The 15,903-nt window shown below is 47.4% G+C and overlaps 1 protein-coding gene across 11 annotated transcripts in view; it reads right to left on the bottom strand.

Annotated features, from left to right (window-relative positions):
- Positions 1-1,512: 1,512 nt before the first annotated feature.
- The window catches only part of GBF1 (golgi brefeldin A resistant guanine nucleotide exchange factor 1), a 130,991-nt gene continuing 116,600 nt past the window's right edge, over positions 1,513-15,903 (bottom strand). For 6 of the 11 annotated variants that reach the window (XM_090278482.1, XM_090278485.1, XM_090278492.1 and 3 more), the window contains 19 exons: positions 15,149-15,385; positions 14,619-14,712; positions 14,070-14,246; positions 13,682-13,746; positions 13,477-13,600; positions 13,210-13,281; positions 12,981-13,075; positions 12,570-12,723; positions 6,877-7,102; positions 6,209-6,369; positions 5,833-6,091; positions 5,494-5,699; positions 4,320-4,470; positions 4,084-4,214; positions 3,780-3,881; positions 3,394-3,507; positions 3,064-3,244; positions 2,791-2,919; positions 1,513-2,359 (listed from right to left, as the gene is read on the bottom strand). In XM_090278482.1, coding sequence (XP_090134608.1) covers positions 2,079-2,359; positions 2,791-2,919; positions 3,064-3,244; positions 3,394-3,507; positions 3,780-3,881; positions 4,084-4,214; positions 4,320-4,470; positions 5,494-5,699; positions 5,833-6,091; positions 6,209-6,369; positions 6,877-7,102; positions 12,570-12,723; positions 12,981-13,075; positions 13,210-13,281; positions 13,477-13,600; positions 13,682-13,746; positions 14,070-14,246; positions 14,619-14,712; positions 15,149-15,385 — 2,959 coding nt within the window. In that variant the 3' untranslated portion in view covers positions 1,513-2,078. The remainder of the gene's footprint in view (positions 2,360-2,790; positions 2,920-3,063; positions 3,245-3,393; positions 3,508-3,779; positions 3,882-4,083; positions 4,215-4,319; positions 4,471-5,493; positions 5,700-5,832; positions 6,092-6,208; positions 6,370-6,876; positions 7,103-12,569; positions 12,724-12,980; positions 13,076-13,209; positions 13,282-13,476; positions 13,601-13,681; positions 13,747-14,069; positions 14,247-14,618; positions 14,713-15,148; positions 15,386-15,903) is intronic. The other 5 variants (XM_090278484.1, XM_090278486.1, XM_090278490.1 and 2 more) reach the window with 1 other exon arrangement.

Here is a 15,903-nt window from a genome sequence, read left to right as displayed (position 1 = left end):
TCACCAAGCCACTCTTCCTTGTTGGTTAGAATTGAGGCCTGGAAATTAGTTTATCTCATAGATTCCTTTACCTTCTCAGAGACAACATTGCCAACACCACAAGTCATATATATATTGCCTGATCCTTCTGTAACAGAATGAGACTTACAACTAATGTTTTTGCTACCCAGTGGGGAGAGGGTTGGTTGGTAATCACTCCAGCTTCTTTCCTAATATTTGCAGATCAACTGAGGAACACAGACTTGTCACATTCCTTTGTTCGTAGGATGGTTCTCAGGCTTGTTTGCAGCAGCAAGCACATGTCACCCTCCCACCCCTGCCCCGAAACACATGCAAGCTTCTAAAGGCAGAGCTTGTGGGTGGGGCTCAGATGGTAGAACAGAGACATCATAGCTGTTATCTAGCCTAGGACCCTAGTGATCCTGGCTTTTCTGCACTCATACAGCAAAGCGCAGATAAGAAGTGCAGTCATACTCCAGTTTTTCCCATGGGCAGGAGTGGGAAACCAGGGATGGTCTGGACTCCTTGGGGGAGAAGGAAGGGAAGAGGTAGAAACTGGTGTCAGTGATTTTCCACATTAGACTATTTCCATTTCCAATGTGCCCTTTTCTATCAATATACCTGAGAGAAACACTTACAGAGGTCCAGTCTCTCAGCAATATCCATGTGATTGAGCTGAGCAAAAGGAAGCCCCAGGCGCTGAATAATCACATAGCCATCTGGGCCCAAATGAAGAGGGTGAGTACTCCTAACTCTCCATGAGGAGGTCAGCTGGTAGTACAACAGGGTACAGCTCCATGCTCCACCTTCGCTCAGAGGGAGGAGGGACCACTATGGAGGAGGAAGCCAGATGATGTAGATGCTTCACTTGGGAAAGCTTAATAGATAGCATTCTGTACCCTACCCATAGTACCTGAGCCCTGCAGGGGCCACACAGCCTGGCCCACGTACACTCCCGCCTCTCTTACCCTGATGCAAAGGAAGAGACGGAGAGGGGTTGTCCAGTCATACTTCAGTGACTGGGATGGTTGGAGGCCATGGGCCAAAGTGAATGCCCATGCCCAGACACGCACGATCACAGCGGTGGGCAAGATGGCCTACCTTCTAAGCCCCAAGGCTCCTTTGTGCTCCTTGGCCATGAGGCACATCAGAGGGAAGACTTCTGAATAACTACCTACCTACAGCTCAGCTCTGGTTTCCCTTTGACCTCAGTCTACATTGTTTCGGGTGTCTCCCTTGGAGCAGTTAATGAGGACAACTGCCTGAACCTCTGGCACATCCCTGGGGACAAGGGTGCACTGTTGTGCTGATGGTGGTGGTCAAGCAGCAGCAGTGGTAAAGGAATCCTGGCCTCAGTTGTTCTGGCATCTGGCTGGTTGGTGCCGGGGGCCACATGGGCCAGACTGTTGGTAGGCTCAGTGTCACTTCTGTTCATGCAAAGTCCAAGGCCTGGATATCCTAATAACATGGTGCCCACAAGTTCATGAAGGAAACCAGAGGGAAAGGCATTAATGATGGTACTAAGACATTTATTACATCATAAAAAGTCCATTGTTGTCCTGTTTTTCATATGTACATGCTCCTATGGGCAGTCCCTCTGTCCAGCCCCATCTGCCCACCCTCCATGGTGTCAATCAGCTCTCCAAACTGACCAACTAATTAATAAAAGAGGAAGAACTGGAGTAGGTGGCCCAGGGCTGATGGGCTTGGGGATGGGAGAGGGAAACAAAGTGCAGAGTGGTTGGCTCGGCTCTCAATGCCTGATCATGGGGAGGAGGGGCACGAGGGCAGGCACTGCAGGACTGGCACAGTGACGCCTCCCCAGAGCTGCCAGGCTGCAGGTGATACCTGAGTGCGCTGTCAGGTTGGACCCCCAATAATGGAGAGCAGAGAAGTTCCTGCAGCCTGACTGTGGGTCCCAGGAAGGGTTCCAAATGTCCTTTTTTCCAGGTCCCTGTACAAGTAGCAGCGACAACAGCTTGGGCTGGGCCTGAAGAGTTTGTGGCCCCTGGGACAGCTGGAAGGGAAGGGGCAGGGACAGCCTGGTGGTCCTGGTCTTTATCTCTGAGGGGCCTGTTTTAGTTGACCTCGGAGGTGGTCATGGGGTCTGTGGGGCGGGGTGTGGCCAGGAGGGGCACTGGTGAGGTGGCTTCAATAAGAGCAGGGTTGAGGATAATGGGCAGAGTCATGGGCGGCACGCCCACTTGCAGTGGGGAGGCCAAGGGCTGCAGGATCAGTGGGGGCTGAGCCAGGGGTGGAGGCCCATCTGGGGTAGGGCTCAGCCTGCTGGGGCTGGACGCCACTGGTGATCCAGGGGAGCTGCTGTTGCCAGGTCGTGGGCCCTCAGGCTTCTCCAAGTCTATAGGCAGAGCAAGGTGGTTGCAGTCAGACTCTCATACCAACATTTGCCCCTCCCCATTCCCATGAGCAGAAGAGTTGCAAGCCTCCCTTGAAACTCATTCTAATGCCCAGCTATCTTATCTCTACCCTCTACCTCCTCTGCTGTACTTCTAGTCAAATTAATTTTGGTCTGAATGGCAACCTTTGCATATTCTCCAAGTCCCAGACCTAGCCTCCTCCCAAGCCTGAAAAATCTTAAATGGCTACCTCATCATAGCTTATTTGGTCCTGCCATTTCTGATAGGAAGAAGAGGCAAACAGGATTCTCTGGGTCCCTCCTTCCCCTGGTTCATGGCCCATGCTCAAGAGCAATGCCAGACTACTCTTGGCCTCCTCTTAGGCCTTCTGTTTCCTGCTCAACACCCAGCAGACTGGCCCAGAGGGACTCACCACAGGTCCCCAGTTCAGAGGGTATCTCTGGGGGAGGTGGGTGGCCAGGTATTCTGGTATCCCCAGCAGCAGGAGTCAGGTGGGCTGAGGCCAGAGGTTTTTGGCCATGAGGCTCCATAGGCATGGGGTCTAGAGAAGGCAAATAGAGATGGCAACTCTTAGTGCTTTCTTTCAAGCAAAGCCCTGACTACCCACCAGTCTTCCCACCACCCAGAGCATAGAGAACTGGTGAGCTCCAGACTGTTTTTTGAGAAGCTGGGCTGAGCCCCTTACCCTGGATGACAGTCTGCTTGAAGAGTTCATCTCGTAGGTGGGGCAGAAAACAGTCAATTCTCTCCCAGGTGATCTCCCAGAGGGCTGAGGGGCTGCCTCCTCGCGTATCTGCACTGTGGAAAATCTCTGCTGTGTCCATTACCAGGAGCATGTTCTTCAGAGACTCAGGGATGGCCTCCGACTACAGGTGGCAGTGGGCCCATGAGAACAGGAAAGAGGACACGGGGGAATATGGTAAGAAGGAAGTAGCCACCAAGGGGGTAACAATAAGTCTTTCCAGTGGGTGGGAGAGGACGCAGGCAGCAGAAGTCAAGCTAAGGGAGAACGTACCAGTAAGTCACTGGAGCCTGCGTGCATGTACTTGTCCATGAAGTCCAAGATGGTCAGCCAGAGGGCAGCAAAGGTAGAGAGTGACAGCAGTGGAGACAGGTGCTGCAGGAAGACCTATGGCCCGCCGGTCCCTTTCAGCCAAGGGTAGGGCAGGAGCCTTCTATACCCCTCTCCAAGGCTGGGAGACAAGTCTGTCCTATCTTGTTTGGGAATCTTAAATTAGACGCCTCTGAATTCCAGAATCCTCCCAGGTGCTTAAGTCCCACTGAGTCTCCATAGCTGGGGTCCTGAACACCTACTCACATCTCTAGGTCCTAACAAAAGTCTTGGCTTCTCTCCTTGAGAAGAGGCAGGAGAGTGGGTGGGTGTGGGGTTGTGAGCAGTACCTTAGAGAGCAGTGTGCAAGCCCTCATCCGGGTCTCCTCCATCCCGCCCACATCTGCAGGGCTGATGTTCTCCAAGAGCTTGGTCAGTAGAGGAAACAGCACCTGGTGGGTAAATCGCCAACACTTCCTAATAGGCTCAGCTGGCAGCCCTGCCCCAGGGAAGCCAGGGGCTGGGGTAGATGGGTACTGAGCAGAAGGGAAGGTGTGATGCAGGCTGAGAATTGACATTAGGGGCTCTTCAGGCTGCCTGGCTTTCCTTGTCTTAAGGATTTGAAACTTTATTAAGACCAGAGGGATGTCTTACCTTGTTAAAACAGGCCTCCCATTCGAGGGCATCTAGCTTTTGCAGATCATGTACTAGTAGTGCTCGCTGCAGATAGGTCAGGGCCTGCATTCGCACCTGGCGCCGGGCATCGCAGCACAGGCAGGCAATTCCTGAGAGCGAGAACAGACTCAGGGTCCTTCAGTCATCCCGACCCTGGACTTCTCATGCTCCAGCTCCACCCCTGCCCCTGCCCTTCCTGCTCCAGCAAGGCTTACCCTGCAGTAAAGGGCACCAGCAGTGGGCCCAGAGGGTGCGCGAATCTGCTTCTATCTTTCGGCCACACGTCTCCAGGTGGCGCTGCTCCTCCGCCCATGAGCTGTAGATAGAGGCTGCCCGCGTGTGCAGGGTGTGCATCAGGTCTAGCAACTGGGGTAACAGGAAGGGCAGGACATGAGTGGGCTTTGGTCTGATGAAAACTCCCTATCCACCACTGTCCCTGACTGTTTCAAGGGAGCCCCTAGTACCAACTGCACCATATTCTACCCCTCTCACCACTCCCTTCTCAACTATGAGCTAATTGCCCAGTCCTGGCCAGTGTTTCCCAAAGTTGGGTATTACTCCTAGTACAGGAGAGCTGAGGAGGGGTGTGGACTGAGTATTTAGTAACACTGACTTAAACAGTGAGAAAGATACTTTCTTTTCAATTTTCTTTCACACCTGATTACTGATAAAACCTCATGTTAATCTCATTTTAAAATGGGTGGTGTGGCCCTGGCTGGTGTGGCTCAGTTGGCTGGACCATCATCCTGTGCACCAAATGGTTACAGGTTCAATTCCCAGTCAGGGCTCATGCCTGGGTTGTGGGTTAGGTCCTGGTTGATCAGGGTATGTCTTAAAGTCAATCAATCGATGTTTCTTTTTCACATCAAGGTTTCACTCCTTCTCTTTCTCCCTTCCTTCCCCTCTAAGATCAAATAACAAAAAAACAATAAAAGAAAACAAACAAAAAACAGAAAGCACACCTCAGGCTGAGGTTTTGATGGGAAATAAGTGTCTGGCCAGATTTAATAATTTGTTTTGATCTTTTTTCTAAGGCCATTTTATATACCTTATATAGACCCAGAATAACTCCATAAGGATAGACCAGAAACTGGTGGCAGTAGTTGCCTCTGGTGAGAACTCAGTGGCTTAGGGACAGGAATGGAAAGGGACTTAATTTTATCTGTTTACCCTTTTGTACCTTTGGAACCTTGTACCATGTCCATATATTACCTATTCAAAAAACAGACCTTAGTTTAAAAATGAAGCAAAGACTTACAGGTGGGAACACAGTGGAGGTGGTGGCTGAGAGCCCGGGCCCTCCCTTTCAAGCCTGGCTGTCCCTGTCACGTTTATGCTCCCCAAGTCAGGTGCATGGAGAGAAGAGGAAGTAAAGGCTGCCATACTTACGTCCTGACTGACCTGTAAAGACACCGTGTGGTAGCTGGCAGGCACGCCTTCATCTTCATCATCGTCACTGTGCCCGCCGTGAGAAGCATGTTGGCTGGAGGTTCGAGGCCGCCGAAGCATTGAGACCTCCTTGGATTTCTTCTTGAAGCGATTCCCTTTGCTGTCATATTTGTGACTCTTGCCACGTTTTTCTTGGGACTTGCACCCTGAGCAGAGCCAGATCTAGGTCACATTTCCACATCCTTGGGCACAGATGGCCTGCCTTTTCCTCCCTGTCCCCCGTATACCCCATATATTCACATGGCTACTCCCCAGTTATCCCTTTGTTGGGTGACCCACCGCCATTAAGACTGGCCTCCACAAAGATGCGTAGGGTCTTGACGCAGAGCTCAAAGTTGTCAGGTGTGATGTGGGCAGCATCACGCACGATGAAGGACAGCGATTCCACACACTTAAGCAGGGACTTAGTGTCATGTGGTCCGAGGTCCAGCCCCACTGTCAGACTGTACTGATTGACCAGAGGTGAGGGGCCTGGCCGGCTAGGCCCAGTCCCGGGCACTGGACCTGGCTTGGAGTTATCGATGTCATCCTTCCCCACCTGTAAAGTACACAGTGGGCTGGGAACCCAAGCCTGAACTGGATCTTCCCCTGGATGCCCTCTCAGAGGACCAGGCCATGGAGGGAAGCCTCATCTTCTGCCCATGTGGTCACTCACCACTAACCAACCGCTGTTGACCATGTCAGCATCTGTGGCTGATCGGTGGATCCTGCCAGGCCTGCCGTGGTCAGTGTAAACCTCCGAGTCAGAAGTGTACCCCCGGTCCAGGCTCACATCATTTTGATGGTAGGATGGGAGTTCACTGTCTGATTGGGCCCCTGAGCCAGCAGGGAGAAAGGCACAGTCAAAGTGAGGATGGGACATGGGGTTCAGGAAATAATTTCAGCTCTCAGAAGAAAGGCGCTGAAGGCTAGCCTCTGTTCTTTCTTGGTGCGGCTTAGTTTCAGCCCTGTCACCAGAGGGCTGAAGGATGGTCTGGACAGCTTCTCTCTTGACCAAATAGGGCAGCAGGCTAATTTGGGTTCTGGATGGCATGTAGTAGCAGCCAGGAGGGAGGCAGTTTCTCAGTTTCTGAGAAAACAGTCCTCAGGACAGTCGTAAAGCCTGGCTCCATAGCCTTCTCTGCTGCCTAATTGCCTTCATGCTGTTTAACGTGAGGATGCGCTGGGGAGAAGCCAATGGGCATAGGAAGCTCTGGGAGTAGCAGACGAAAGCTATGGGTATTTAATCTGCTGAATGTAATAACCTTTTTTCTCTTCCTGTCTCATCCCCTGGGGCCATAATGGTTTATCTGCCAGTGTGGGTCACCCTGGGAAAGGGCTTACCAGCATCAGGTGCTTCTGCCCTGGCTGTGGCCTGCAGGGCAGCTGGAGGCTTTACACCTGAGCCAATGCACTCCAGCAGCGTGAAGATGGTGGCCCAGTCGTCACCTGAGTGGATGTTGGCTGCGTTGGTCTTAAGGAGTTCATGGAGCCCAAAGGCTACCTGGTGACTGACTCGGGACAGCACGCTGGGCTTCATTAGTAGCAAAATGCGCAGGGAGAGCAATACCTGGGGTGGGGGCAGGAAGTGGAAAGTGGCACACAACTCTCATCAAGTCTCCTTTCCCACCAGTCTTTTTAGGCCAGTGAGGACAGCATGACTAGGACCCAAGTGAGGGTACAGCTGCTGGTCATTTCTTTTTCTCAATTCTTTTTTAATGAAATGTTTTATTGAGAGAATTGGATATTGGTATGTATTATAAGAAATAACACAAAGAGATCCCTTATACACTTTGCCCAGTTTACCCCCCAATGGCAACATTATGCAAAACAATACTATAATATCATAACCAGAATACTGACATAGATACAATCCACTGATCTTACAAGGTTTGCTCAGTTTTACTTCTAATCATGTGTATTAAGTTCCACACAATTTAATTACCTGTGTAGGTTTGTACCCATCAGTAGTCAAGATGCTGAATAGTTCCAACACCACAGGATCCCTCACGTTACCCCTTTATAACCACACCTCTTTCCTGTGCCCATCCATAACCCCTGGCAATCTGCTCACAAGTTCTAAAACTATGTTATTGCAAAAATTTATATAAATGAAATTATATAGTATATAATCTTTTGGGATTGGCATTCTTCACTAAGTAATTCTAAGTTGTATGTATCAATAGTTTTTTGCTCTTAATTATTGAATATTAAGACTCCATGGTATATATATATATACTACAGTTTAACTATTCACCTGTTCAAAATCATCTGAGCCAATTCCCATTTTTGGCTATTACAATGAAAGTTTCTATGAATGTTCACATATAGGTTTTTATGAGAAAATAAGCTTCCATTTTTCTAGGATAAATTCCCAAGAATGCAACTGCTGAATTGTGTAGTAATTGCATCTTTACTTTTATAAGAACCTGCCAATAGAATAGCTGTCCCATTTTATATTCCCACCAGCAATGTATGAGTAACCCACAACCTTGCCAGCATTTCATATTTTTACTTTAGCCATACTGGTAGGTGTGTAGTGGTATCTCATCGCAGCTTTAATTTGCATTTCCTACTAGTTAATGATGTTGAGTGACACTTAATGTCTTCCTATGCTTACAAGAGGGAGCGCGGAACCCAAAAAAACACGGTACTTATTTATAAAATGTTGTGTATTTAGTCTTACATGTTTAAACTTTAGTCACCTTCAAAGTACTTTCCATTTGATGCAATACACCTATTGAGATGTTTTTTGACTGCTCAAAACAGTCTTGAACTCGTCAATTTTGATGCCTTTTAGTGCTTCTGCTATTTTTTGTTTCACCTCTTCCACATCGGCAAAACTTTTTCCTTTGAGGACTCTTTTCATCCAGGGAAACAAAAGAAAAAGTAGCTCAGGGTTAGATCGGGTGAATAGGGAGAGAGGGTCATGAGAGTCAAGTGGGTCATGCTGTTTTTGGTCAAAAACTGCTGAACACTCAGCACAGTGCAGGCAAGTGCACTGATAAATCACCCATCATGAAATGGGCAAACGTGTTGAAAGAATCTTAAAATAAAATAACTGAAGCCAAACAGCCTCTCACAACACCAGCTGGTATACTGATATAGATGGGTTCCTAGAACCCTCACCTAGTGGGGGAAGCCTGTACTACAAGAGGCCTGCCCTCCAGAAGATAATTCTTCGTGTTTCAATCGCCCCTTGTGTTTACTATTTGTATATGTTCAGTGAAATTCCTGTTTAGATCTTTCTCCCATTTTCTAGTTTGCTTTTTTGCTGTTTTGAGTTTTTTAATATTTTAGATACTAGTCTTTTTTCAAATATGTGGTTTGCAAACCTATGTTCCTTGTCTTTTCTAACATTTTTATTTATTGATTGATTTTCTGAGAGAGAGAGGAAGGAGGGGGGAGAGGTAGAGAAGGGGAGGGAAAGGGGGAGAGCAAGAGAGAGGGAGGGAGAGAAAGAGAGAGAGAAACATCAATTTGTTGTTTCACTTATTTACGTATTCATTGGTTGATTCTTATATGTGCCCTGACTGAGGATCGAACCAGCAACTTTGGTGCACTGGGACGAAGCTCTAACCAACTGAGCTACCGGGCCAGGGCTGTTTCTTTGTTTTCATCTTTTTCACATGGGCTATCATAGAGTAGAAGTTTTTAATACCGATGAAGTCTAATTTATCATGTTTTCCTTTTATGGATTGTTCTTTTGGTGTCAAGTCTAAGAACTATTTTCCTAACTCTTGAAGATATCTGCCTATGTTTCCTCCTAAAGGTTTTATAGCTTTATATTTAAATCGATGATTTATCAGGGAGGAACCAAAAAAAGCCTGAATGGGAAGAGGTGAAAAAAAAATGGTAGAAGCACTAAAAGGCATCAAAATCGTTGCATTCAAAAACTGCTTTGGCAAGATGAAGGCGTAGACAGACACGCTCCGTCTCCCTCCACAACTAAGAAGGAATACAACTACCTCAAAACTAGAACCAACAAGAAGTTCCAGAAAATCAAAGTGCATGGAAGTCCAACAAACATATATAAAGAAGAAATACTCATTCAGACAGGTAGGAGGGGCGAAGCCGGGGTGGAGTGGACAAGGTGTGGTGGTGGCAGCAGCAGTGGCAGCGGCAGGTGGAAAGCACAGTTACACGTTTTAAAAAGTCAGGAGGGACGCCTGGGGAGCGTTCCCAGCTCCTCACCAGACCTCGCAGCTCACAATCCCAGCACCAGGGAAAATCAAGCCTCATTGCTTCTGACTGCAGACCAGGGGGGGCTGGGGCAGATGCAGAAAGTGCCAGTCTCTCAGCAGAGTATGCTTGTTTAAAGGGCCCCCACGGTCCTAGAACGTCCGCAGACCCACCACTCTGGGAACGACAGCCAGGGCAACAGCTTGAGAGGCACCAGTCCCATATGGAAGTGGGAGAAGTGCCTGGAAAAGGGGTGAGTGCTGGGCAAGCGGCATTGTTCCCTCTCAGACCCCTCCCCCGCATACAGCGCCACAACATGGTGAAACAGGTCGCCCTGTACTGACGAATCCCTAAGGCTCTGCCCCTTACAACATAACAGGAGCAACAGCTCTACCTAAGACACAGAAGCAAACACAGGGGACTGTCAAGATAAGGAGTATGGCCCAAAAGAGAGAACACATCAAGGTTCCAGTGGGAGAACTAAGCGACGAGGAGATAGCCAACCTAACAAATGAGAAGACAGAAAACCTAACAGATGCAGAATTCAAAACACTGGTGATAAAGATGCTCACAGGCTTGACAGACATGTTTGAGTATGGCAAACGCATAAGAAGTGAAGGCTATGCTAAGTGAAACTAAGGAAAATCCACACAAAACCAATTGTGAAGGGAAGGAAACTGGGGTTCCAATCAATGATTTGGAACATAAGGAAGAAAAAAAGTCAACCAGTACAGAATGAGGAAACAAGAATTGAAAAAAATGAGGAGAGGCTTGGGAACCTCTAGGACAACTTTAAACGTGCCAACATCCAAATCGTGGGGTTGCCAGAAGGAGAAGAGGAAGAGCAAGAAATTGAAAACTTATGTGAAAAAGTAATGGAGGAAAACTTCCCAAATTTTGCAAAGGAAATAGACATGCAAGTCCAGGAAGCACGGAGAGTCCTGGGTGAGTTGGACCCAGAAGGGACCACACCAAGACACATCATTATTAAAATGCCAAAGGTTCAAGATAAAGAGAGAATCCTAAGAGCAGCAAGAGAGAAGCGGAGAGTTGCCTACAAAGGGGTGCCTATAAGACTACCAGCTGATTTCTCAAAAGAAACTTTGCAGGCAAGAAGGGACTGGCAAGCAATATTCAATGTGATGAAAAGCAAGGACCTGCAACCAAGATTACTCTATCCAGCAAAGCTATCATTTAGAATGGAAGGGTAGATGAAGTGCTTCCCAGTCAAGGTAAAGCTAAAAGAGTTCATCATCACCAAGACATTATATGAAATGTCAAAGGGACTTACTTAAGAAAAAGAAGATCAAAACTATGAACACTAAAATGACAACAAACTCACAACTATCAACAACTGAATCTAAAAAACAAAAACAAAATCCAACTAAGCAAATCAGAATAGGAACAGAATCAAAGGTATGAGGATCATCTGGAGGGTTATCAGCTGTGAGGGGGAAGGGGGAGAAATGGGGAAATGGTGCAGGAATTAAGAAACATAATAAGTTGGTACAAAATAAGACAGGGGGAAGTTAAGAATAATATAGGAAAGGGTGAAGCCAAAGAACTTATATGCATGACCCATGGACTATAAACTAAGGGTGTGGGATTGTTGGAGGGAAGGGGGGTACTGGGTGGAGGCGAGCAAAGAGGAAAAAAAATTGGAACTACTATAACAACATAATCAATAAAATGTACTTAAAAAACTGCTTTGAGCAGCAGAAAAGAATGTCTTGACTGGTGTATTACATCAAATGAAGAATATTTTGAAGGTCGCTGAAGTTTAAACACGTAAGAATACACAATTTTTTAATAAACAGTTTTTTTAGGGTCCCCTCTCATATTTTGAGTTAACTTTTGTATAAGGTATAAAATTTTGGTCAATGTTTGATTTTCCCTACTAGATTTCAATTGCTCTGGTAACTGAAAAAGCTATCCTTCCCCAACTGTTTTTTGTACTTTTTTTAAAAATTGTTTTTGTACCTTTTTCAAAAGATTAGTTGAGCATCTTTGTATGTGTCTATTTCTGGGTTCTCTCTTCTGTTCCACTGATCTATGTGTCTATCCTTGCACCAATACCACTCAGTTTTGATTTCTGTAGCAATATAGTAAGCCTTAATATCATTTCATTCTTTCTCAAGATGTTCATCTTTTCTAGGGACTGTGCTTTTCCACCTAAATTTTAGAATAAGCATGTTTATGTCTACAAAAACCCCTGCCGTCATTTTCATAGGTGTTGCATTAAGCTTATAGATCAATTTGGGGGGAATTGACATCTTTACTACATTGAGTCTTCCAATCCATGAACATGGTATGCCCCTTCATTTATTTTATTTCTTTCGTTAGCATTTTGTAATTTTCAACATATAGATCCTGTACATGTTTTATTAGGCGTAGTTCATTTTTTCTGAAGCACTTGTAAGTAGTATTGTGTTTTTGGTTTTATTTTCCATATGTTCGTTGTCAGTATATAGAAATGTGATTCGGTTTTTGTGTGTTCATGTTAGATCCTGGAACCCTGCTATGCTGGTTATCTTTTCTAGTTGGGCCAAGAGATCTCAGGAGGGTCCTAAGCATGACAGAAAGCCAGGTATAGGGCTAGGACTGCCACAAAGCAGCAGCCATCCAGCCCTCAGAGCAGATTTATAGGAGCCAGCAGAGGTGCTGAGTACCAACTTTATACCTTAAGGCCATTCCGGACTCATCTCAATGTCACCTGATAGTTTGCCCCAACCCTAGTTGGTAACTGGGCTCATGCTATGGGGCACTAAATGTCCTCTGTCTCAGCCCATATCCACACTGACATTGACTTTAGTCCCTTGCATACTTTTCTGCCCTCCCAGCTGTACTCTGCTTACCTGGCCACTGATTTCTTCTCTCCGGAGTAGTCGAATGGCCAGGCGCAGTAGCCCCACCACCGCCCGGTCCACAAGAAAGCAGAAATCCTGTGCCTGGACACACAGGTGGTATAGATGGTCTCGAACAGTCTGCCACACACAGCCCACACGGTCCCTGAGGAACAAAGGATGAGGATATTCTCAGCTAGAGAGGCCAGTGGGCAATAAGCTTCCATTTCTGATTCGGGCTAGGCCTTTTAGGGCTCATTGGTATTGTACCCTAAGCAGACAGGTATAATGAGAAAACTACTCTTCCACTGCCTACAGCTTCATGAGCTTCTTGCCCCTAGAGCCCACTTAGCAAGATGGCTCCAGGCTTCCATCCCTTTGGATTAAGCCCAGTGTGAAGCCTGCCTAAAGATGGCCTTCTACCTGTTCTCCAGCACAATCCTCAGCAGCATCTCCAGGCAGAAAGCAGCATCCTCCTCATCATATGTCTCCTCATCTGGTGTCACTGAGACAAGAGCCTAGAGGAGAACAACAACAGGAAAGTAGGCAGCCACTGGCCCTGCCCTGACAGACACTGAAGTGTACACCACTGTCCCCATCTCCCCTCCCAGACTCAGCCAGCCCTTCCCTCTCTTTGCTCTTCATTCTGTACCTTCATGAGCTCCTGCAGTGACTCCAGCTGGAGAAACTTGCTTTCTGTGATCATCTTTTCTGGGTCACATTGCTGGGGCACAAGAGAAAAGGAAGGGGTCAGTGGTAAGGGCTAGAGTGAAGAAAACTTTCCCAAGAGCCAGGGAGAAAGAGCAAAGGGAGTCCGTTCTGGTCACAAGCCCTTGATGATTCTATTCTTTAGTTCATAGGGAATCTGTCCAGTAGGGAGGTGTCCAGGCTCGTTCACCACGGGTAGGCAGGCAGTTACCTTAATACAGTCCAAGGCCACTCTCTTAGCCTCCTGGTTCTCAGTAGATGGGCCCCGCACACTAGACTGTTCGGTGCCACTTAGTGTCAGCCAGCTCACGAAGCTCAGCACTGTTGACTCTCCTCTGTAGAAAGAGTACAAACTGGTGAGCCCCGGAGTCCTGATCCTCTTTCCCCAAGGCCTGCAGCCTCTGACCTGCCCTCACCGGTTTGATGGTGTCTCCTCCCGCAGTAGAGAAATCTTGCCATTGGGATCCACGAAATCTTCAACCTGGAAAAGAGGTCAAGAATAATTTCTTTCTATATGCCCTTTGCATTTCCTGCTCCCCCATATAAAGTTCTCTGGCTTTCTTCTTATAGCTCTCATCCCTACCCTACTGACTGGGGTCCCTCCATATAGTGACTGGCATTGGCTTCTACCAATCTTCCTTGACAGCTGTTTCCCAACTCAAGATCTGTGGTCTTACATTTGAGGTGTTCCTAGTAAGCTTCAGCAAGCATCAGTACTACTCTCAACCAGTCCTATATACTGATAGCATATACTTTTGGAGCTCTTGCCTTGTTACTGTTGATTAGTATCCTACCAAGAATTACCTCTACCATAGCCTTGGGCAGCAGTTGGGCTCGGAAAAGCTGCAGCATGGCCTCCATGATATTCTTCCAGCCCTCTCGAAGAATGTCACCATGACGATGAGCCAAATGGAATACTGTCTTGGCTGCAATATGGGCTTTAGGGTTGCTTCCAAACACACTGGGCAGGTTCTCAATAGACTGGAAAAGAAGATGAGAAGATGCTTAGAGTCTAGCAAATGTCTGAAAAAGAGAACCTCTTAGGCCTCAACTTATGGTTCCCTGAGGGTCCCTCTGCTGGCTCTGCTTCAATCCCCCATAATACTAGTGGGAAGGGCTAACCTGGATAAGGCGTTCCCCGCTATTGTGTCTCCTCTCCCATCCCCATTACATGAGGCAATGCTATTCTCATCATAGGGTATGCAAGACAGAAATGGCCTAAGCTCTACTGTAGTCAAGGGGGAGGTGAAGAAATTTGCTGAGGGAAACCAGCTCTGAAGGTAAGAGTAATACATGGCTAAAAGAGAGGCCTTCCTTTGGAACTCCAGGTACATAGTTCCTGCCCCTGCTCACCTCACTGCTGAGAGCGGTGAATTTGCACAGAGAGATGATGAGATTGTCAAACACATCGCTGAGGCCATAGTGGGCGGAGATCATGGCACACTTCCTGTAATGTCACCCCCATCCCAGAAACAGAGTCACTGGAAGGCCAGGCAGTCCTTCCAAGTCTCTGAAGAGGCTTGTTTAGGGTTCTTCCTTGATCAGTCCCAGGAAGAAGTTTTTACTCTTAAGTCTGTTTAAGACTGAGCTTTCCCAAGCTTCCGCCTCCCTCCAAAAACTCAGGAAGAACCTACTCTAAGGAAAATAAAAGTAGGCTAAGGTGGGGGGAGGTTAGGGGGTGGAGGGATTGAGCAAAAACAAAAAAGGACATAGATAACAGTGTGGTGATTGTGGGGTGAAGGGGGTTTTTAAGGGGACTAAATGGTAATGGAAAAAATACAATACAAATTTTTAAAAAGAGGATGATTCAAAAAGGTATGGAGGCAACTACGTTAGCTCAGAGAAGTGGGAAGAGGTGAATACCAAGGTTATAGGTAGGCTACCTGAAGCCTGAGATGGCTTTCTGGATGATTGTCTCCTCAAGGCTTTTGTCAAAGACATAAGAGAGAGCAGCAATAGTGGGGCCCCAGGTCATGGTGAAGAGGTCAAGATCGTAGCTACCAGCAGGCACACGTAGGAATATGCCCTCTGGGGTGGCACCTCGATGAAGCAGTACGTTCCACACATAGTTCTCCCGAACCAAGCCTGTCTGCTCCTCAGGCATCACAATTTCCTCATTCCTGTCAGGAGGAAAGGTAAGGAGTAGGTGCACTGCTGTGAACCTGACTGCTCGCAAGCTAGCACAGGGGGCTTTACTGTGGTGCTCTCCACCAATGAGAGGTCATCAAGACTGAAGTTCAGTAGTCTACTTCCCACCCACCAGGGAGAAAGAAAAGAGGTGTCCCATAACTCCCCATAATCTCAAGGACCTGTCTCTAAGTGGGGCCTTTAGTTCTGTAGTAAGTTGTCACATTCTTTCTGAGTTTGAGAGAATGAACAATCCTCTCCACCTTTTCTGATCTCTAGTCAAGAACTAGGTGTCCCATCTCTGACCTCTGATCCAAGCCCCACCCCCCAGTGCCCATCTTGGGTTCTCTACCAGTTCCAAAATGCAACTTGGGAGATAGACAGGAAAACTCAGCTGCTCTGGGTTTGGGAAATGAGGACATAACACTCCACTTTGCAGAGGCAGTTTGGATCTCTAAAGTACTAGAGTCACAATATTGTTCAGGCTTTTTTAAGGAAGAAATGAGTTGGG

The sequence above is a fragment of the Furipterus horrens genome, unplaced genomic scaffold, assembly GCF_987537825.1.
Source record: "Furipterus horrens unplaced genomic scaffold, mFurHor1.1.pri manual_scaffold_5, whole genome shotgun sequence".
Taxonomy (NCBI): domain Eukaryota; kingdom Metazoa; phylum Chordata; class Mammalia; order Chiroptera; family Furipteridae; genus Furipterus; species Furipterus horrens.
This window is presented reverse-complemented; position numbering and strand designations above follow the sequence as displayed.